Source organism: Rhizophagus irregularis, chromosome 11 (assembly GCF_026210795.1).
Source record: "Rhizophagus irregularis chromosome 11, complete sequence".
NCBI classification, from domain to species: domain Eukaryota; kingdom Fungi; phylum Glomeromycota; class Glomeromycetes; order Glomerales; family Glomeraceae; genus Rhizophagus; species Rhizophagus irregularis.
Genome location: NC_089439.1, coordinates 4,086,058 through 4,111,382, shown reverse-complemented (window position 1 = coordinate 4,111,382; position 25,325 = coordinate 4,086,058). Strand labels below are relative to the sequence as shown.

The following is a 25,325-nucleotide window of genomic DNA, read 5'->3' as shown; positions in this document are numbered from 1 at the left end:
TCTGAGGCGAATAATTTATATTTGAATATATAAATATTTTATATATTTAAGACACAATATTAAGAATTTAGAGTCAATTAATAATAAATTTTAAAAAGGAATTTTAATAGTTTAACATTAATTAATATTATATTTTCTTATAAATAGGTATATGATAAAAATTATTGATTAACGATTATTTATAATAAATAAAATTACTTTAAACGATTTATACAATATTTTTATAACATTTTAGAGTTCTTTTTTTTTTTATTCAAATAAAGAATTTTTATTACCAAGCTGAAAAAGTTTATTACAATTTCGAGTTACTTCCTAAAAATCAAAATCCATTTCATCACAAAGTTTAAATATTAGTATAATATAAAATCACAAGAAATATTAAAATTATTCATAACTCAAATACTTCATTTTTACAAACTTTGACCATACATTTCATCTCCATTTCTTTGTAATAGTTTTAGGTATTTCTGATAAGGGCGTACTTCACGATCAAGAGTTAATTAATTATATTCTTATTCTAACGTGCATGGAAGAATTTCTTTTTTAAAATTACTACAAAAAAAAATATTAAATGCATTTGAATATGCATCTTTAAAAAACAACTTTCTCACAATATATCACTTTCAAAATTGATATTTTATGTTGAATTGCAAATGTGGACCAATATAATATTGAATTAATCGCAAATTTACTGCGGCTGCGGCAAATTTTGGTAAACTTACGTGCAAAACCGGATAATCAATCCAAATTTATCCGGCTTCTAGAAATCTATTGTGTAGCCAATGAAAAAAAATAAAAAAAATTGTGTAGCCGATGACAAATAAATAAATATGTAAATTGTAATATGTACGCCATATACAGTATACTACTTAAACCCTATATTCGTTAAAATGCCACAATTTTATGTTGATTATCTTATCGAAATTTTTGAACACTTAGAAAAAGATAAAAATACTTTATATTCTTGCTTATTAGTCAATCGCCTTTGGTGTGAAATTTCTGTCAGGATTTTATGGACGGATATTATAAATTATAACACTTTATTCACTTGTCTTCCAAATGAATCAAAAAAAATTTTACATGAGAATGGAATTTCAATATTAAATTCCAAACCTCCAATGTTTAATTATGCATCATTTTGTAAATTTTTATCAATTGATGATATAAATTGTAATATTAGAAAGCTTATTAAAAAGCAACTACCTTTTCCATATCACAATTTAAAAAATAAGACACATGTAGTGTCACAAGAAATATTAAAATTACTCATGAGTCAGAATTTTTCTTTAAAAGAATTATACATTACAACAAGCAGACTTTCAACAGCTTTTACATCATATCCTGAAGCAAAAGATTGTTTAAAAAATCTTTCAGAATTATGTTGTTATCCAAATCTTAATACTGAATTTTTTACTCAGTTATCTGAAATATGTCACAATATACAAAGATTAAAATTATCTTTTGAAAAAGACATTTCAAATGGATTAACAGATTTGATTTCTACACAGAAAAATTTAAAAGAATTGGAAATAACACATGTTAGTAATAAAGAATTGAAAGACTTAATTTTGTTAGAAAAACTTCCTGATACCTTGGACAACTTACTTATTTGTGGAAGAAATCATTATATGTCATTATCATTTATTGCTAAACTTACAAATTTAAAAGAACTTAGACTAGCATTTTTCAATAATGATTGTTTTGAAGATTTCAAAAAATTACAATATATTACTTTTTCTCAATTACAATTATTAAAATTCATTGAAGTATCTCCAAGAAATGATTATTTAATTAAATTCTTGGAAAATAATGGAAGAAATTTAAAAGAATTTTATATTGAGAATTTCTTAATTTACACGGGGTGTTCATACGCGTATCACGTGACTTTATTAAAAAGTTATGTAAAAAAAATTTTTTAATAATTATAATTTTAAAAGGAACATGAAGTATGTGTATTTTTGTCTGTTCTGCAAGTTTACTTAAAGCGTGAAAGTTTGATTTTGAATGCCAATTTTGATTATTTAACAAATTCTTTTTTTTCCTGTTTTCGTTAAATTTAATTCTGCCCAACATTAAATGATCAGCATAGGAAATTTACTTTTTTGGAAACCCGTGTTTGAACACCCCGTGTACAAATAGAAATCGCCAATACAATAATATATAAATTTTAGTGAAAAAAATTTTGATATTTACTAATTTGAAAAGAAAATTTTATCTAATAAAAAATTCTTTCTTGTTAAAATCAAATTTTATAATTATATTTTAGCATCTTATTACTTGGAATACTTCATAACAATCCACTGTAAAAGTTTCTGGAATATTTATGTTAGGGTAACCACTCCAATCAGTATGAAATTCCCAATTACTATTAGAACTTTTGCAATCTAAATTACCCATACTAGGACCTTGATTACTACTGCAGCAAATAGCACAATTTGCATAGTTAACATATCCTAATTTTGCAGTGGAAATGTCTTTTCCATCTGGGAAATTAAATAGAAAACTATCTAAAGTATTTTTGTAGTTACCACTTCTATTCCAATCAAGTGGATTGTATCCTCCAATTAATTGAGTTGAACCTTGAATTTTTGCCATCCAAATAGTAGCTCCTTTATTATCACAATTTTTGTGAAATGATGTAGCGCTAAACCCATCTCTACTTGAACGATATAATAACTTAAATTCATAAGGGATACCATTTACACTATAAGAGGTATCTTTTTTATCAATCCATGAAGCAAATAAAGGAATGTGTTTTGATTCAATTAAATTTGAATCAAGTTTAACTTTTAAATTTGGTTTTCTTGAAGGTGGTACATTAATTTTAGGTTTCATGTTAGGAACTATATGAAATTCTAAAAGATTGTGAATTAAATCTTGAGGTAAGGTTTCCTTATAACAATAAACTTTATAAAAGAAATCTGCAGGTTTGATATCATAAAATCTAATTAGAGGAATAAATCTGTGTAATGATCTTTCAATCTTTGTAACTTCGTCTTTGCTCCACTTTGTTGGATCATCAATCATATTTTGTTGAGCAAAGCACCATTTCAATAAGTTTTCCCAAATTTTAATTTCATCCATATTTAAGTCATCTCGTTTTAATAATAATTCCAATAAAGGAGCCTTTAAATTAATAAATTTATCAGAATTAAATAAAATTTCGGGTTCTTCACAAATTTTTTCAAGACAAAAATTCCATAAATCTGTGAAAGTTTCATGTTGATAAACAGTTTCTAGAATACCAGCAGGATTTTGATTTAAAAATTCAGTCTGATGCTCAATCAAATATTCTTGAATATGAGAAATTAATTGTTGAATATTAAGTTCATCTACTGCAATTAATAGTTTTAAAACATCTGATCCTTGTAAATCTTTCAATTCAATATTTCCATAATAAATAAATCTAATTTTTAATAATTGTAAATAAATATAATGTTAAATAAATATCAAATAAAAATTTTAAAATTTTTTTATAATTATACATTACCTTAGAATGATATTAAATAAGTGAGGTAAAATATTTGGTTTCCTTAAAATAAATTTTCCATCTTTTTTTTCAGCCCATTCATTAGAAAATGCAGTACGAAAATATTGAGACCTGATACACAAAATATTTGAATGAGCATGAATTTCTTTTACATTCGGTTCTTCTCCAGCATAAATAATAACGTCATATCCTATTTCTTCTTCAAAAAGCTTTTTGTAATCGTTGGATAATTCTGTCAAAAATTTTGAAGCCGTCATTTTTTTTTTTTAAGAAAGAAGGCGCAAAATTTCAAGTTTGGAACTTGAACATATTTATCATAGCTTCATGTTGATCAAATACCATATTTACTTCAATTACTAGGACCCAGAAATATATATACAGGGGTAGGTGCACAGATGCATCGTCCAATCGACCAATCGACCAATCGTCCATCATAGTGGAATTAGACGGAGTAAAGTTTTGATTTGCGTACAATTTAAGAATTTTTCACCCATAGTTAGGTCCTCATCAAGATTGCGTATTTTTTATCAAAATTTTTACATGTAAAAATTAGTTTACATATTTTTGGATAATCTATATATAATATATTTACTGTACGTTAACCGCATCGTAATATTTAGTATTAATTGAAAGAAATTTCTAAGGGTTAAAAAGTGAAATTTTAGAAAAATATTATTGAAAAAATGATAAATTAGAATAAATTCCATTTTTTCACATTAGTATTTGGTTTTATAAATAATATAGAATTCATGATAAAATAATTTATAACTTAATGTCTGAAATTTTATTTGCTTAATTTTTGTGATTTTCAATATCAGGTGTCAATTATGTGTACAGTAAAAAAAATTTTCGCCACCTGACCCTTATATATGTATTTCTGCTGGGTCCTCAATTACTGCGGATTTTTTAATTGGTAACACGCATTTCTTTATTAAGCCCTGTAAAAAACATTACAAAAAGCAAACAAACAAAGAAATCTAAGGTAAAATATACCATTTTTTTTTCTATCATAATATTTGTCTTTTACTTCTGAAAATAAGATTTTTATTATCATCACTATAAAAAATTAACTGGAATGCATTAATAAAGGGAGAATTTAAATTGATCCAATTATGTAATATACTTTTGTCATAAATCCATATTTTATCCCAGACTTATCCTACCTTTAAATCTGACTATTCTTTTTTAGGATTTTTTTCTATTATTACTCTTTGATAAATTACTTTGGAATTGTAGTTAAAAAAATAATAAATATGAATTTTATAACTTAATTAGAATATGCGATTTGCTGGGGCTAGTCATACTATCCGTACGTTACATCCGACTACGGATATCCAGATATCAAAGGTGTTGGCAGAACATTAATAGCCCTGGCCAGCATTATAATCACGTGATTCTGACTTGCGGTTTTTTTAAATAGCTGTAAAAAAATGATTGAAGATGGTTGTAAAAAACAAAGTTGAGGAAATTACTTAACTCTGATGTTCTCTATTATACCAATGGATAACGAATAAACGCAGATTTATCCATGCTGGATGATGATGCATCCAGAAAATTATTCGCTATCTGAATTCGAACCGATTGAAGGTGGATTGTCCGGATGGACAAATTTTGGATCGCATCACCATGTCCAAAAATTTACCTGGCGGTTTCTTTTTTGGATTCTTGTGCATCAATAAATAACAATAAATACTTCTCAAATTCACTATACGATTCAATTCGTAAAAATATATATTATTATTATTAACCTCAGTCGAATTATTTTATTTTATTTTTTTTTAAAAAAAAAAGTTACTTCATTAATTTAGTAAAACTGGCGTAAAAATTTCCGTAATTGGCATGGTGTGTTCATCAATTGGTATCGAGTATCAACATCATTAATTATATAATCTTTTAACAACTTACTTACAGCTCAGCCGATAAACAAGAAAATATTAAAGTATTGAATCAAGCAATTGATTTAGGATGTACATTTTGGGATTCTGCTGTTTGTATTTAAACTTTCTAATAATTTAGCTTAGAATAACGAAAATGATATATTGAATTTGTTAATTTAAAATATAAAGGATATTTGTGATAATGGAGCTAATGAAATTCTCCTTTTAAAAGTTCTTAAAGATCGTCATAATGAATTGTTTCTTTGTACAAATTTTGGCATCGTTCGAGGTCCAAATGGCGAATTTAGTGTATCAGGTAAACCAGAATACGTTCATTAATCTTGCGAAAACTCTAAAAAGATTTGGAGTGGATTATATCGATCTTTATTGTAGATCCTAATACGTAAGTAAAAAAGTTATTTTAGGATTTACATGATATTGACAAGAATTGAAATAATGAACTATTAATTTATGATTTTTGTAAAACCATTGAAGATACTATTTGCGCTCTAGCAGAACTTGTTAAAGAAGGAAAAATTAAATATATTAGTCTTTCTGAATGTTCTGCAGAAACTCTTCAACGTGCTTATAAAGTTCATCCTATTGTCGCAGTTCAAGTAAGTTCAATTTTTATATATAATATTGACAGACATTATTTTTAATATTCAACATAACTAATAATAACCCTTTTCAATCTGTATTAAAAATTAAAATTATTTTTAAGATTGAATATAGTCCTTAGACACTTGATATTGAAATAAGTGGAATTATGGAAGCTTTTCGTGATTTAGGTGTCACTATAGTGGCTTATAGTCCACTTGGACGCGGATTCTAACAGTATTTATCATTTTTAAATTGTCTTTGTATTTTATGAAATGTACCGATTTACAAATATATGTATATTTTTTTTAGGGAAGATATAAGTCTATCGATGATTTTAAATCAGATGATTTTAGAAGATTGATTCCACATTTTCAAGGTGAAAATTTCAATAAAAATTTGGAAATTGTACATAAATTTAATGATTTGCGGAAAAGAAAGGCGTAACTCCAGGACAACTTTGTTTATCTTGGATTCTAGCTCAGGTAAATATCAATGTTTATTACATTTTTTATATCATAACATTTTTTTTTTAAATATAAAGTTTTATATACTTTTCACAGGGAGATAATATGATTGTTATTCCTGGTACAAGAAAAATTAAACATTTTGAAGGAAATGTTGAAGCAGTAAAAGTTAAACTTAGTTCTGAAGAATTGGCTGAAATAAGGCAAATTATTAATTCTATTGAAATTATTGGTAATATATATAATGACTTTTTTATAAAGGTAGGAAATCATAATTATTTGTAAATATATTTGCCTTATTTATTTATTTGCAACGAATTAATATTTTCCTTATACAAAAAATAAAATATAATATAGACTTTGGATTTGTAAACAAAGCTACCTTCAATTATAAACTTATTTTATCGATGTATTGCTACTTTGCCAATCGACTAAAATTATAACAGATAACGATGACTTATTTGTTAATTATATCTAACTCATTGTACTAAATGTTAAATAAAATTTAATAAACTCAGAAATATTACGTGAAATTTTCTTATATTACTTTTATGAAATAACTGTTTAATCATGTGTTCCAGCTAAGGGTTATAGCCTGGATAAAAATTGTCCTAATTTGATCAGAGCCAATTATTTCAGTCAAAATTAAATTTAACTCTGGTTAGTACCCGCCCAAAGTAGTAGTACCCATGACCTTGAGTAATGAGAAACCGGTTCCAACCTAAAATATCAAAAGACTTTTCTCACATTCTCACAAAAAAAAATAATAATAATATTCTACAAATTCTAGATTTAAAAAAATTTTGTTTCATGAACCTGTCATTAGTATCTATTAATATTATTTAATACAATTTTTTTTCGTTTACTAAAAGGGAATGATGGATTACTTTTGGCCAACCTGCCGCTTAAAAGTAATAAAAAAGTTATATAAATTTGTTATGAAATAATAGTATGATAATAATTAATTACAAATAATCCCTTTATCCTGTTAAGAAAAAAATAAAATTAACCTTTATAGCAAAATATTCATATACAAAGACACAAGACATAGATACTGACAGATACATATAATAATCTAGTATTATTAACGTGATAGCTATATCAATAGAACTTTTCTAAATATGCTTCAACTTCTTTTACATCGTTAAGGTAATTAAATATTGATTTTAACATACTGTAAATTACAAAGAAGATATGCTAATTTCTGCAAAAGAATTTCTCGTAAATTAAGTAATTTCAAACCTATGATAGTATAGCGTAAATTTGGGATATTAGTGATGAGATAAAAAAATATATACACTATTTCCAATTTTTATTTCGTAAGTACGATTTTGCCCCAAACATCAGAGAATTCAGTATATATTATCATGGGAAATTATTTATGATACTGTGTAGTGATGGTCAGAGATTTTCTCGGTGAAGATTAAAATGCTGATTAACAAATCTACTTTATTATTACTTTGTGGAATGTATGAGTTTGTTTTGTAAATATCGATGATGCAAATAATGGTATGAGCACAAATAAATGGCGCGTAATATTAATACTGTATACTGTATTTGAAATTTTATTAGAATTTTTGTTTGATTTTCGCCTGATTCTTGCTTATATTCGCACAAGATTGGCTAACCGGAGTGGCAAAATGGCACTTTTTTATATAATTTGCAGTGAAAGTAGAAATTAATTTTATCAGCAAATCCTAACAAATTAAATATAATTAATATAATTATAAAAACGAAGAGACAAATGAAAATTTAAAAACTATGATAAAATTTCATAAACATAATTTGAAGAAATAAGTTTTTTATTACCGAATGATTGAATTATTTTGATTTAGTAATGTATTAGATGCAATATTATTATGCCTATAATGAGTAATCTGGAAGTTATCTAGATTAAAAATTGAAATAATTTTTTTTTAAAGTTTGTGAATCATCAGGATATTCTTCAGAATTTTACGTAAATGGCGGTTATAAATTATAATTTTTCACAGTTTAACACTTACTACTAGGAATTCCTATTGACCGATATCCCTTTTTACTCTTCTTTCCTTTTTTTTGCAATAAAAAGTGAATATAAAGTGACAAACAGAAAGTTCTCATAAAATAGATACTGTCATCTATCATGTCATTGTATTCAAAAGGGATGTATATTATCATCGTAATACTTTAATTTTTAAATTTATAAACTCATTATACAATAAATTAGCTTTGATTTAATCATCAAAATTGAATTTTTTGATTTCTATTTTTGAAACTTTGAATTTCGACTCATTAAACATAATAACTAAAAGTAAAAATTAGGCACAATTAAATATAAGTAATATTAATTTTATTAAAATTATTAATTTAGTTGAATTTAAGAGAGAAAAAAAGATGATGATATTATATTAGTTTAAAAAAAAAATTTATCGACATGTAACTTATTATTAAACATGATACTGGAATTTATTGATATCATAGTCAATCAGAAATAGATTTGAAATTTTATTTATGACTTTATAATGTGGTTGATATACAGTATTGAATTTTATGAGGATTTGATTAATAAATTCTGTTTTCTAAAAGCATCATTTTTAGAAATACATTTCATTAATTTCGCAGAAATAATTTTAAAATTTTTTTTTTTGTACAATCTTCAATGTTATTAGTGCCTCTATATTTTTACGTCATGCTTTTATAAGAAAAAAATAAATAAATAAAAATGGTTAAATGGAAAGTTATTTAATTTGCTTATGATCAGATGACAATGTAGCACATGACAGGTAGGGATTGGAATCGATTTTACAATAATCGAATTTATCGAAAATCGATAAGAATCGATTTTAAATCGATTATCGAATAAAAATCGAATTTACTTATTGTGGCGCAGTAACGTTAATAAGATTTCTCCTGCGTACCCTACAAGTATTGGCTTATTTGTCACTCATTATTTGTCACATAGTTAATTTCTTAATTTCTTAATGCCGGCCGTTTCGTGACATTTTGGGGTAGTCCGTTAATAAGAAGTTAGGTCGATGTCACGTGACATTAACAAAATCCAAAAAAGGAAATTTTGTTGTCCAATGAAATTCAAGTTATGTTGTACAAAATTCCCAATAAGGAAATTTTTTATGTCGATCTTAATAATTTGATAGTCACGTGACCGACAGTAGTATAATTTCGATTAACGATTAATCGACGATTAATCGATTCTAAAATCGATTCTAATAATGATAATCGATTCCAATCCCTAATGACAGGTAGATCAGTAGACAATACTAAATTTTGTTGGTCGCACCAGTTTTACCGTCAATGGAAAGTTGGAAACTTTGTTTTTTTTTTTTACATTATTAAAAAAATTTTTTTTTTTACAAAAATGTCTAAATTAATCCGAAGAGAATTAATAGAAGCAGCACTTACGAGAGCATATTTGTCAATTGATTATAGTATTTGTATTGGCCTTCATAAACAATATAAATTTTGTGAACAATTCATTCTTGCTGATGAATCTCTTACAGAAGAAGAAAAAACTGAAGCAATAAGAAAAAATAATAAATATTATGACCGAGATAAAATTATTTACAATGAAGGGACAAGAAGAGTTTGTGAAAATTGTAACCAAAAATGTTTAGCTACATTATATTGTGAATATTGTGTTCGAAATTATTTAAAATATAATTTTTCAAATTGGACTTCTGAAAATAATGTTATTGATAATTTAATAAAAAATTGCCAAATGGAAACATCTATACCAAGTAGAATTATTGAATGGATTCCATATAATAATTTAGAAAATATTAAATATCTGACAAAAGGCGGATTCTCAGAGATTTATACAGCAGATTGGATTGATGGTGGATATGAAGAATGGGATTCTAAAGAACAACAATTAATAAGATCTGGAACCCATGTTGTAATACTTAAAGAATTAAAAAATGTTGAAAATGCCAGTCAAAATTGGTTTGAAGAGGTTTGTAACTTAAGATATATAAAGAACTTAATTTTAAAATTTAATTATTAATAATAAATTTATTATTTCTTAAAGGCTAAATCACATTTAACTTTAAGCAACAAAAATTCAGAAATTGCTCAATGTTTTGGTTTAACAAAAAATCCATCAAATGGAAATTATATGCTTGTAATAGAAAGGTTTAATATGAATTTAAGAGAATATTTGCAACAAAATCATAATCAACTTACATGGAATGAAAGAATTAGAATTACCTTTGAAATAATTAATGCACTTTATTATATTCATAAAGAGAATTCAATTCATAGAGATTTACATTCTGGAAATATATTATATTCACAGCTCAATGACTGTTGGCGAATTAGTGATCTTGGATTTTGTGGTCCTGCAGATAAACCATCAACAAGCATATATGGAAATCTTCCTTACATAGCACCTGAAATTATTATTGGAAGAGGATATACTTTTAAATCTGATATTTATAGTATTGCAATGCTCATGTGGGAAATTTCATTTGGACAACCTCCATTTATGAATTATGAACATGATTGTATTCTTGCATTTAATATTATTGATGGTATAAGACCAAAAATCATATCAGAAATTCCTTCAGAATATAAAAGTTTAATGGAACAATGCTGGGATGCTAATCCATTAAAAAGACCTGATATTGATACACTTTTTGATAAAATAAGTGAAATTAAAACATATTATCAAAACAATCCAAATGAATTACCTCAATTAATAGCAAAAGTAGATAAAGAAAAAATTGACATAGATAGTAAATCATTTACAAGTAAAATTTATAAATTTGAAAACCTACCTGAACCAAAAAATGCAGCAGAAGGTATAATTATTTCATATATATTATTAATTTAATCTATTAGTATTATTAATAATATCTTCTTTTTATAAATAATAATAGAAGAACAAAAAGGTAATATAAAGATAATAATGTTTTAGTATAAGTTCCTTATTAATTAATAGATTATCTCTCTTTTTTTAAAAAAATAGCATTTTATATCAGTAGATCATATGATTTTAGTATTTCTAGTAATGGTAAGTATTTATTAAAATTATATTTTTATTTTATACAATAAAATATTAAATGATTCATATTATTATAGCTAGTAATCTAAGTAAATCGAGTAATCAATATATACCAATTAGTTCCAATGGTAATTTATTCTTATTAGTGTTTAATAATAAATAAATACTAATTTTTGTATATTTTAATTTTAGATAATGATAGTAAAGAATCACCCAGATTATCGAAAAAATTAAAAATAGAGAATGGTAAAGCCTTAAAAATTAAAATATTTATATATTGATTCTAATTTTCTTATAATATTTTGTTGATGAATATATTAATAAATTTGATTTATTGATAATAGTAGACGTTCAAAATGACTATGAGGAAGAATTTATGCAACGACGATCAAATATTGGTACTAATGGTAAGCCATATTTATTAAATTATTTATAATATAAATTAGGTCATTATTCTAATTTATTTTACTTTTACAGATGAAGTACAAAATAATCCAAGTCTTCATTCAGAACAAGATAAAACAGAAATTCTCGATGGTTTGTTTATTATTTAATAATATATTAAAATAATAAATTACGTTTACTTACTAATCTATGTATTTTATAGATGAATCTTAAATTAATTTACAATTTGACGATATGAATTCAAATTCATTTATTTTACGTTGAATTATTTAAACACTAAGATTATAGAGTAATAGGAAGATTCTTAGTTTGTAATTTAAATAATTTAGTCATTCTTATTTTTTTATAGGATTATTCAATTATTAAATATTTATTATTATAAATTTATAAATGTATTTCATCATTATAAAATATCATACACGAGTGACAAAAAATGTGTAAAATTTAAGTTAAGAAAATTTATTTTAATTGACAGATTATAATCTTTTATTTGATTATTATGTTAAATCACAGAATTTTACGTTATACAATTTTGATGATATTATGTAATATATAAATGATTATTATTCATCAGCCATTTTCAAAAATGGTTTAGTATTATTTATTTCATATGAAAGCTGGAAATAATAGGTTTTTTCTCTTCGGGAAAAAAACCCTAGTGTTATCTGAAATAATTACTAGATAATCCCGGGAGCGCGTCACTCATTAAATATTGTAACATGTGAAACAGATTTCCCGGCTATCTATATGAGTCCAGGAAATAAATATCCCGGTCACTTATAAATTTAGAATTTAGATAACCACTCACAATTTTCAAAAATTGAAATCATCAGTGACACTTAGTGCAACAGGTTAATTAGATTTACATCCAGTTTCATGCTGTAATCTGGTAACCAATTTCAATCAAAATATTCATTTTGAAAATGTTATTTAAATTTTAAGGTTGACAATATGAAAATGTTCAAGCGCTGATATTACATATAAAAGAATTCTATTTAGTATTTCTTATAAAATTAACTAATAAACATACTATACATATTATTCCAACAGTAAAAATTTTCAAACGAAATTTATTGTTTTATTTTCGTGATATCATCCGTAAAAAATTCTTTATACAGTAGATAAAAACTTATATATATTGTATTATTTTCAATATTTAGTCTTCAAATGTGATAATTTGTTTATATATAGTAAAATTTACACAATTGTAAAAGAAAAAAATAACCTAAATCATGTCAATTTTCAATTTTTTTATAAATTCATTATGTAACGAAAAAAGCAATAAATTTTGTTTGAATAGTGTTTGCTATTGAATTATTATGCAATCATCAAAATCGGAATTTTTATTCACTTTTGAAACTTTAAATTCGTCTCATTAAATTATATATATATATATATATATATATATCATCAATAATTTATAACTAAAAGTAATAAATCATTAATAAAAAAAAAATTAATTTTTTTACATTTCAAAAATCGACAAATATTGTAATTTAATGGACTTATATTAAGCACCCTTTTTTTATTATGGGGTGCTTAATTTCAGTGTTCGGAAATGACCTGGTCATTTGACCATTTTTCGGATTAGGAGTCATTTGGTCAAATGACACCCCATCATTTGGCATTTGGCATTTGAATTATTCGCGAAATGACAAATGCCAAATGATTGGGTATCATTTGACTGTCATTTGCGTCCTTTGTCATTTGGTCATTTGTCATTAAAATATTTAAAGATTATTGGACAATTTATAATCACGTGATGTACAAAAAAGGAAGGACGTAATCGAAATAATCACAAACAGAATCAATTTCACCAAATTATTTATTTTTTACTGTAATCTGAAAATAATAAATAACACAACCATAATTATTAAAGTGATAATATCTGATATGTTATTTATTATATATAATTTTATTATATAATTATATGCATAAATAAATATTATGGCCATCTTATGATTAAATAAAGACAACAATTATATATAAAAATGGTGAAAAATGGGATCAACTACATGTGTTACAATTAAATATTTTATTGCAAAATCAATTAACTTTTATCTGTGTGGATAAAATGATCATTAGTGAAATAATTATAAGTGAAATAATCCTGTCTATAATAATATTATTAACAAATAATAACCTGTAAAATAATAACAAAATCACGTGATTAAAAAATCTTTACTACTATTGGAACTTTTTTGATTATATATATTAAACCAATTTTGTTTTAATATTTTTGTTTTCTTAATTAAAATAAACAAAATAATTAATAAAAATTCTCAGAATATTTAATATTTTTCAAATGACTTAAATGACAGGTCATTTGAGTTGCAAATGACAAATGACAAATGACTTGTCATTTGAGTCATTTGTTCATTTCAAGTCATTTGCCGAACACTGCTTAATTTTGAGTTTGTGACTTGGCTTTTTATTAAAAGAAATCTCGTGATCTAATCAACTATTAATAAAGTAAAATTGAATTCGTCTCATTGAGACGAATTGAATGGTATAAATTTTAAACTTTTCAGATGAATATTGACTGAAATATCAGCAAAAGATGCTTATTTTTTAGCACGCGCATAAACTTAATTTCGGGTTCTTAATATCAGTCAAATACGGTATCACAATTACTAAATATGAATTTATAGGGGTTTAATATTTCGAATTTTTATAAAGGTTTATTAAAAAAAAAAACTACTTATTACATTTAATATAAAAATATATTATTGGTAAGCGAAACATCAATAATTGTTCATGATCATCATTTCATACCTTTCATCCAGATTAAAAAATGATTTAAACTGTTAATAAATTTGAAAAAAAAAAAATTTAAAATTTCTTAAAGTAATCAAAAGAAAGAACTAATTAATAAAAGTGCCAACGAATTAAGAATATATGGTCGAAGGCCATGTCTATAATAAGTTAGAAAAGATCATGGTAATGTAGCTTTATGAAATATTGACGTAAGACGAAAAGGTGACATGCGCAACATGTTAAATATGACGATTCGAATTATACTTGTCGCCATATTCAAGGGAAGAAATTTTAACAATGCACTTGCCCGAAACAACTACATTTCTTGAAGTGGCACATGACTAAGATGAGTGACTCACATGACATGCAGTGATGAGACTATACTGAAATTTGACAATTTTTAATCATTTATAAAAATTCTCTTTTTGCAACTAATTAAATCAATAAATTATGTTAATTAAAAAAAAGTATTCAAATTTATTTTTAAATCAAATTTAAAAATAAAAAAAATCCAAAAATTGTTTTTATTGATACATCAAATAAAAAAATGTGAAGTTTGAATATAAAATATAACAAATAAAATTTGCATGTTTGAAATAAGCTTTTACATTCAAAAAATCAATTTTATTAGACAAATTCAAATTGCCAATTTAATACATAAGTTTGATGGATATATCATCAGCCAATGCAAGTAAATCAATTATTTATATGATATTAATTTTTTTAATGTAATATGAGATTCAGAATAAAATTCTTGTCACAAAATTGTTAATAAATCAATCATATACATAAGCTAGTCGGATAGATAGATTGTATTTATTTGAAAAAAATTAATACCTACCTTATAAATTAAAAGAATGAATTGAATCACTAGTGACTAGTTACTGGATAATTTCAATACATTTATATTCAATTTTTGAAACTGAGTGTTAATATTGATTTGTCAGCTAAAGCAAGTTCTTGCCTTCAAATGAATATAAAATTATGTACATTGAGTAATTAATGATTATGTTACTGGCGGCATAAAATCTACCATAAAAATTTCAAATTACATTTCTTACTAAAAAGATATTTTATAAAGATTTTTGGATTCCTTTCACTTTCTTTAATAAAAGGTACTTTTTCTACTTCTGAATATAAATTTCTAATAACCAAAAACTGCATTGCACTATTGCATATATTCATTTTATTAAACTTTTATTAAATAAAGATACTATTTGTTATTGCATATAGTACCTCCAAAAATAATATCTTCATGATTAAACCCTGGTACATGGCACAAAATTCTTAATAAAGGCCAATTTTGGCCATATACTTCATAATTAATAAGTACCTATAGGTACTATTCAATTTAAAAAATTGTATACTTGAATAAGACTGCACGCAGTGATAAATAACTTTATTAAAAAAGAAAAGTTCTATGGGTATTTACATTTTAAAGTTATTAAAATAAATCATCATTATTATACTTTAAACCATTTACAGTATATACTTCTTTAAAAAAAAGTAAGTTCATATAATAATCTCCTTTTCAACTAAAAATAATTGCTACAAAAAGACCATTCTAATTGGATCTAATTATGCCACATATACAAACAAAGTTACATGAATTATTTATTCAATCGAAAAGATAGTGGTTAATCATCATCTCATTGGTGCAAGTTTTTACTATATAAAATTCAAAATCTTTGATAATCTAAAAAAAGATTTTTTATTAAAACATTGAATTCTTTTTATTTCCATTCTGAAACACTTTTTCTAATTATATATATAATATATATATATAATTGGAAAAGCATGATTTTAACTTATTGAAACCAAATAATACAATGTAAACATTAAATCATGCTGTTCTGCAAAGGCAACACAGAACAACACGTCATGTGACTGTTGAATGGTTGATTTCTCAATAAATGGTTGGTGTCAATATGTATAGTAACAATAGTAACACCAAATTTATATGAAATTATTTTTTTACATTAATTTTCTTTGCTACTATTATTATTAGAATCATCAATTTCATTTTTTTCATTACTTTCCATATCATCAACTTCTCTTGAATCACTTTCTTGATTGAAATCTTCTAATTGCTCTTTGTTTTCAAAATAAATGTTATTAATTTATTATAAATTACCAAGGTTCATATAAGTTAATAAGCCAAAAATGGATGCTATAATAGGTAAAATATATGCTCCTAAATCTATTAATGATTAAATCAAGTTAATTTGGTTTAAATATAAAGCAATTATAAAATATTACTTACAAAATAAATTCCATATATCTTTAAAATAATGTTTATAATTCCATATACATTGTTGAATTTCAAAAATTAAAAATGTTGAGCAAAATATAATGGAAATTATAAAAAGTAATTTAAAATAAAAATTAGAGATAAACTTTTGTTCTAAAGTAAAAGTTATTGATATGAATTCTGTTTTTTCATATGTTCTTTTTGGTTATATATGATGGATCCATCAAGTATATCAAGATTACTTTAATGCCAAATATAACATTGTCTTTATCTTTCTTTAGTATGATTTCAAGTAAAATAAAGCTACTAAATAATCTATTTAATAATAACTTTAGTGAAATAGGAAATATATAGTAACTAAACTATCAATTTATGAAATTTATGTAACAATTTCATATTATTTAAATTTAAATCATTCTCATCCATCTTAGCATTAAAATATTATATACTTAGTTTTTGTTACCCAAAAAATACAGTATTAATAAATGCATTTGGTATTCTTACATTATGAATAACTTTTCAAAGTTTAAGATTATTGGTTTAATTAAAAGTTGATAAGCAATTATTCCTCTCATTCTTTTTGATATATTTTTATTATGGAATTTGTATTGTCCTGGTCTAATTTTAACAACAAGTTTTATTTCTGAAAAACTTAATTCACCACTTCAAAATTACCTTAAAAAGCTAATGATTTTCATGATCATTTTTATCTAAATGATATTTGCTAATAATATTATAATTTATAGAAATCATTGGAAAAATTCCGAATGATCTTGGTGCAAATGGACCCCAATTCAATTGACTTAACTTTTCATAAAAATTACTATAATAATTTTGGCCAAATCAGTTAATGCTATCTGATAATGGTTTAAGAGCCAGAATTAATTTGTTAATACATTCTTGATGATTAGTATTATATGTACTAGCCATATTAGAACTAGTGTAAGGGAGAGTAGTCAACCTTCACCTACATTATCTGCATGAAAAATAAAATGATGGTATTTTAAAATATTAGGAGTTGTTTAAAGAATTCTGATAAATATTCTGTCCAATTATAAAAATGCACTACACAATCTCCATTTTTGTTAAAAACTGTTTGTGCTTGGTTATAACCTCCTAATGTTGAATTTTTTACTACATCAACTAAATCATCAAGATTATCAACTTCAGACCATGTTTTCTTTCACTAGATTTCCAGTTTTTAAACCAATATTTTCTAAAGTCTTTTCTTTTGATATTTTTATTAATTCCCAACTTTGAGACTCAAGATATTTTTGTACTCATATTGTTTTGTTATTTCTTTCCTCATTTGCTACCTTCTGATATATAGTTAATATTGCCTCTTTAATATTATGAATGTAATCATATCATATGTTGTTTCTACATCCTTTGAAATATTATAGTAAGTATTACACTTTTTAAAAATATGAATGCAATCACTCCATATCTTATAGATTAAGTAAAAAAATTCAGAATAATTATTTAATTTGTATTCAGCAATCCATTTTAATTTAATTGATTTTGCAACAATCACCAATAGCCTTAATCTCAATTCATCAACTAATATTAAAAGAAAAAGCATGGCTTCTTGTGTACTCTTTTTTTTATAGAAAAATTTAATTAACAATAAATGAGTCAAGCAAGCTATTGTTATACAAAAATATTAGTTTTGAAGGAATCAACCATTCTTCAATGCAAAGCATCATTTGTATTGTAAGTTGTATCTAATATTATAATATTACTATAATTACAATATAGTAATATAAAATCCTTTGATATTGTAATAATCTATTTTGTATTTCATGATTAGTATAATAAATGAAGTGATAAATAAATATTAAATAATCTAAATTATTAAAAAAAATCAATTAGGATATAAAACAATCATGTAATGAAAATCGGATTTGTGAATATTTACTATGTCATTTAAATAGTACACGTTATTATAACATGTTTTACTTTCTACCCACATTGCGTCCATCACCTGATATCCATATGTGAATTACAGCATGTAAGGATTGCTATTTGCAGAAAATTCTTACTCTTCAATATTAACTTCAAATATCAATATATTACATTCACAGCTTCTGATGTGATTTATTCTTCCATAAAAAAATTAATTTAAATAATTATTATATAAAAATATTAGATTTAAAAGAGTCCATCATTAATTTCTCTCCATAATTTTACTGAATTTTGAAAATATTATACCTTTAAAAAGTTTGATTTAAATGATCTATTTCTATATATCAGCAAACTGTAGAAAAGGCACTCAAATGTTTTTAACTTATTTGTCATTAAATTATATCCTAACAAACCATTTAAATTTGATTGACTTATTTATTAGTAGCTTTAAACACTAGTATAATATTTGCAAAAAACTTCTACTTTCTAATACCAACTCCAATATCAATAATAAATATATATTCCATTTCAATGAAAAGAAATGTATCTGTGTTTGGACACTTTATTACAAGATCACAAAATAGATGTTGTAAATCTCTAGTGCTTCAAGTGCCATTGTCCTGTAACTTCAATATTATGGATATGTTTAAGCCAATTAACAAATATCCGATATATTTCTGCATTATAGACACTTTCTCAAGGTACAGTCGGGTCCGAAAGTGACGCCCGATTTTGTACGGTGTTACGATACACAAAATTTTCATTATTTATACCCCCTTTTTTTTATTTTTAAATGTTTTTCTCACAATTTCATAACCTAATAAACGCGTTGCAAAGTTAAAAAAATAATGTCACATAGAACTGAGTTAACTTCTCAAGATAAAGGAAAAATAATAGCATATATGGAGAATTTTAACCCTGCATAAATAGCAAGAAAAATGGGTCGTGACCCCACCACAATAAGAAGAATTATTGACAGATACAAGAAGACAGGGAAAACTGAAAATTTACCTAGATCGGGGCGTCCACCTGCTCTCAATAATAATGAGAAAAATGCACTCATAAACAAAGTTACACAAGATCGACGCGAACCTTTACATGAAGTCATTAATACATTAGATTTAAATTGCAGCCTTACAACTGCTAAAAGAGCATTACATAGTGTTGGAATTTATTCCCATGTTGCTGCAAAAAAACCCTTTATCTCAGAAAAGCATGCATTAGCTCGTATTAGTTGGTGTGAGAAATATAAAGAAAAAACAGCTTATGATTGGGCACAAGTTATTTTCTCAGATGAATCAAGTGTTGAGATTGGCAAGCAGTCACGACAAATAAGAGTTTGGAGACACACAGGGGAAAGGTTTAACACTGAATGCTTGACACCTATCTTTAAAAGTGGTCGAAAATCAGTCATGGTTTGGGATGTTTTGCAGGAGGGATAAAAGGGCCATTAATTTTTTGTGATGAAAATAAAGAAGGAAATGAAAAAATCAATTCAAATACTTACATTAGAATCCTAAATTCATATCTGTATCCATTTCAGCATACAGTTCATGAGTTAACAGGAAGGGCTGCAATTTTTCAACAGGATAATGCACCCATACATACCGCGAAAATAACCAAGGATTGGTTGAAGAAGAATAAAATTGTGGTTATTGATTGGCCGGCAAATTCTCCCGATCTAAATCCAATAGAAAACATCTGGAAGCAGTTAAAGGACAATATCCAGAGTTGTAAAGTCTTTCCAAGAACTGTGGATGAACTTAAAGTTGCACTAAGTGAAGAATGGGAAAATTTGGATTGCTCCATTTTTGAAGAGGTTGTTGCTTCAATGCCACAAAGAATAAATGCAGTACTAGAAGCAAGGGAGGGCCAACACATTATTAACCATTTTTAGTAATTATTTTTTATGTGAATTTTAATGAAAATCAATAAAGTTTTGCCATTTTTGGCATTAATTTTAAATCGGGCGTCACTTTCGGACGTGACTGTACATTAACAGCATATTTTGAATCAAATAAATGCTTAAAGTTTTTGCACATTCATGTTGAAGTGGATGCATTGATGCATAGCTAACTCCAGAACCTTAACTATATCTAGTGAAGAGTCTATAGAAAGAAGTGTATAGTATTTCCAATATTATCTAATTTTCATTTTTTGGATAGTGATGATGATGGAAAAGCAAGTCAATTTTTGTGAAAAAGAAATAAAAAATGGATGAATAAATGGATTATTTATTCAGTAAGCATAGAGAAAATAGGAATAGGAATTGTAAAAAAGGGATTATTTCATTATTCAAAAATAAAAAATAATAATAATAATAATAATAATGCAAGAGAATAAATATAGAATCATATCAAAAGAAAAAATATATTCCATTTCAATAAAAAAATATAAGAAATATGTATTCACTTCAATAAAAAAATATAAGAAATGTATATTCCATTTCAATAAAAAATATAAGAAATATAATTGTATTCCACTTATAGTTCCTAATGTAATCTATTTTCTATAGAAAATTTAATTAACAATGAATGAATTAAACTAGCAGTAGAACAAATTTCCAATTTGCTGACATATATTTGGTTATGTATTGTAAAACAGTCTTACGAAAATATTAGATTTAGAGAAGTCCATCATTAATTTCTCTCCATAGTTTTGTTAAATTTTGGAAATATCATGCCTTTTAAAAATTTAACCTGATATTCTATCTCCTCTCCTTTCACTTAGTACTAGTTTTCAGCTATAAATAATGTTGTATCATCCATATATGGTAGACCCTGGAAAATACTCTATCTTCATTATATATATTCTCATAAATATTTAATTTGATTTTCCATTAATAAGATTTTCTTTTTTAATTTTTGTTAAAAATGGATCATAATAATAAATTATCCAAAGGAGTGGAGAAATGCAAACTGCAGATAAAACATTCAGATATTCTTAACCTGTTGTTCATCATCAATTGAGTTATCCTTGTTATTCATCATCAATTTAGATATTCTTGTTAAACATTATCAATTTAAATATCCTTGTTGTTCATCATTGAATTTGTATCCAGCAATCCATATTTAAAAATTGATGTCTAAAATTCATGGTACCCTAAAAGAAGTTTTCATGATTTATTTGTGCAAAATAGCAATGGTCACAAATAACTTTAAATGCTATAATATTTGCACAACTTCTATATCACTTATTATGGCTCCTAGTGTAGCCATACTTCTATGGAAAAATTTTAATTAATCAATGTTTATCAGTTAAATCAATGAAATTGTCATTAATTATTTTCTTTCAAATGATTGTATTATATCTATTATCAATAAAATATCTCGCTTTTTCATCTTTTTAATATTAATCATGTTGAAATTATTGATATTGATTATTTTTTCTGTTATAAATCAAAAACCATTTTGAGTTACTTATACTTTTCTTGAATTAACAGTTTGAGAATATCTGAATAATAACAATTCTATAAAATTCTATAAATTAATAATACTTCTTTTGTGATTGTGATAAATCTATATTCCATTTTAAAATTCCTTTATTAAAATACAATATATCTTTAATTATTTAATAACTTTTAAAAAATAATTAAAGTTGAAGAAATAATTTGTTATAAAAAGAATTCTATTGAATGTGTTTATTGGTGAGGCAATGGTTGTATTTGGATGAGTATTTTCTTGTATAGTTAAAATACTACAATTATAATCTTATAGATATTATTAACATTATTGATAATTTTATTATCTATGATTATGGTAACTTTGGTCATGTCTCTGGTTATATGATAAGCTTTGGTATTAGTTTGAATAATTGTTGTATGATTTCTTTTAAATTGTTTCTTCAGTAATTGTTATCATTAAAAAATATTTTATATCTTCTTGTTTCATTCTTTATTTGTATAGTCTTACATTTTGATATGATAGTATTAGCAAGTAATAAAATAATTATAAAAGAGGGATTAAAAGACAATATAAATAAAGAGAAGGTGTAGATCTCCAAATCAAATGTTATTGAGGAAGAAAATAAAAACATATACTAAAATAATCAGTAATGTATAGCCTGAGAAGAGGTATTAAAAACAAATAAGCTAAGGCCAGGAACTGCGCACTGGAGCCACCCGACTAAATGTTGTGCTTGGGTCACCCGGTAAATTTATAAAAGTATTTTTGCACCAATTTTTGGACATCACCTTTTTCGACTGCAAAAAGACATTATGAAGTATAAAGTGTCATGTAGATTTAACAGCACCATCTTAATTTCATTATATAGTTCTTTACTAATGAATAGTTTTTCTTTCCCTTTGGAATTAGTTGATTTTAGAATTTTTTGATTTTTTTTGAAATTGGTAATCCAATATTTACTATATCATGATGAATTAGGTTTTGTAATTTTAAAATTTTCATTTTAATGGGTATTGAAACTTAAAATTCTAAAACTAAAATCTCCACATGGAATTAATAATGCATGCAACTGTGATTCTCAGTTAAAGTGATATCCCCTATTGTTATATTTTCTATCCATAGACTCATAGCATGTTTTAATAATGGAAATTTAACCTCTCTTTGCCTAGATTTTTTGAAAATTCATAAGATATAATGAAGTTTCAAAGTGTTATTAAAATTTACAGACATACCTTGAGCAACTATAGCAGATGTGATGTTTCTAGCATTTAAGCCTGCAACATTATATTTGATTATCAAAATAGGGTAACCATACAAAATTTCGTCTTCCCCTTCATCTTCATTCCTATAAATTGTTTTGCCTAAATGTTTTGTTTGAAACTTCAGCACTAACTATAATGTCATTAATGTATTGATAAGTGAATATAAATTTTATTATTGAAAGATGTTACTTCCATAAATGAGTTAGAAAGTTTCTGTTTGCAAATAAGTCTATTTTAAACGGATCCCATATCTTGACAATCATTAAATATTAATAATAGAATGAAGCATCCAATCATTTCTATCCTTTTTAGATATGGTGATTCCTCTTAATGAACCAGTGCTCATCATATGTTGATAAAATTCCATACCACAACTAGTTTTCCAACATGTATTCAGCTAAATAACCTTGTAAATATAAATTGAGCCTCTATGAATCCAATCACTTACAGGCCAGTATAATATAATTCATTTTCAATTATAATTTTTTCACTTTCATTATGACACTACTTGGCAATCCTAAATCATAGCTAATAAAAATATCCTGATGATCAACTATGCCTTACTAATATCACTAATAGGTTACTGTTTAAATTGTTATACTTTTATTAACCAACTTATAAAATGATGAAAATAATAACAATCTTTTTTTTGTTCCTTCCAAGTGAGTTTACCATCTTTTTTGTTCTGAATCTATCCAAATTAATACTTCTTTATATTGCTGTATATAACTATAACAATATTAAAACTTCCATAAATTAGAGGATATGATTGAAAAGCTACTGCTTGTTCTTGTGTTGTTGCATATTAAAATAAGTATATATGACTTTACTTGACATCCATTGAAGGCTTGACAAAATCCTTTATTTTTCCTAGCTTTATTGTCCTGCATAGGAAAATATTTTGAAGGAATAAAATTGAAGACTTTTATTGATGGATTACACTAGTCTTATGACCACTATATGATGGATATTTTTCTAGAAAGAGGTTGTTAACTGTGTCAATCATAGAACAATTGGTAGGAAATTTCTCTAGAAAGTCAGGTGAAGCGTTTGGTGCTGCCACAGCCTGAAAATCCATTCTTTGAATGAATGGTAAAGGTCGGTTCAGAAGATAACTTATACTGACATATTTCTTCTTGTTTCTTATCTTGAGAGATACTTTTGTCATTTCTCTGAGTAATTCTCAATTTGGACAGGTGATTAGAATAGTAAAAAGAAAAACACTTATAAAATATTGAAATTATTAATTAACATAAGTATTAATAAAATCTATGAAATAAGCCTTTAAGTTCAAGAAATGTTCTTTTGTTGTATATATTTCCAGAACATAATTGTATGCCATTATTTTGCCATAATTTCTACAAATAATTATAAACTATAATTTCAAAAATTGTGATCAGTGTTCACTTTTTAGGCAACGCAATATATTGTTACCCACTTCTTCATCTGTGGAAAACTTGGTCTGCATTAAGTGAGCGTCCATTCTCTTAACTCTTAATTTGTCACTGTAGCTAATAGTTCAAGAATTATATAAGGTCATATTTGTTTTGTTATAATATTCTGTTTATTAATAGTAATTGTTGCTGCTTCCTATTAATCACTGTTATTTCTTTTTATTTTTTAAAATTTCTTTGTTGTTTTGGAGTTGTCGGATACTGCCATTTGTGGGTTGCTTAATAGCTCGATGACATATCTCAAAATCTCTTTGTTGTCTGTCAATTTATAAAACTGTTCTTATTTCTATTGAATGTTACTAATGTTATTACTAACATTCCTTTTACTAGAACTTATGAGGTCCTAAAAGAATTCAACACTTTTATATTATTTCTAATTTTCAGTAATACTATGAAACTTGCTAATACAGTGAAAATTTCTAACTCTGGTTGATGAATAGAAATAAATTCTTGA

General features: G+C 25.0%; 3 protein-coding genes across 3 annotated transcripts; all 3 read left to right on the top strand.

The window, feature by feature from the left end:
- Window positions 1–855: 855 nt before the first annotated feature.
- On the top strand, window positions 856–2,293 carry OCT59_003383 (uncharacterized protein; the record flags this gene model as incomplete). Its single annotated transcript, XM_066145576.1, has 2 exons — window positions 856–1,766; window positions 2,267–2,293. Exons 1-2 carry the CDS (start codon window positions 891–893, stop codon window positions 2,291–2,293), a joined length of 903 nt encoding a protein of 300 aa, XP_065996284.1. The 5' UTR covers window positions 856–890.
- Window positions 2,294–5,329: 3,036 nt separating this feature from the next.
- On the top strand, window positions 5,330–6,719 carry OCT59_003382 (uncharacterized protein; the record flags this gene model as incomplete). Its single annotated transcript, XM_066145575.1, has 6 exons — window positions 5,330–5,332; window positions 5,557–5,683; window positions 5,863–5,984; window positions 6,280–6,346; window positions 6,409–6,452; window positions 6,531–6,719. 6 exons carry the CDS (start codon window positions 5,330–5,332, stop codon window positions 6,717–6,719), a joined length of 552 nt encoding a protein of 183 aa, XP_065996283.1.
- Window positions 6,720–11,491: 4,772 nt separating this feature from the next.
- OCT59_003381 (uncharacterized protein) lies at window positions 11,492–12,051 on the top strand (the record flags this gene model as incomplete). Its single annotated transcript, XM_066145574.1, has 5 exons — window positions 11,492–11,561; window positions 11,626–11,679; window positions 11,778–11,840; window positions 11,911–11,970; window positions 12,041–12,051. The coding sequence occupies 5 exons, from the start codon at window positions 11,492–11,494 to the stop codon at window positions 12,049–12,051; spliced, it is 258 nt and encodes an 85-aa protein (XP_065996282.1).
- Window positions 12,052–25,325: the final 13,274 nt, after the last annotated feature.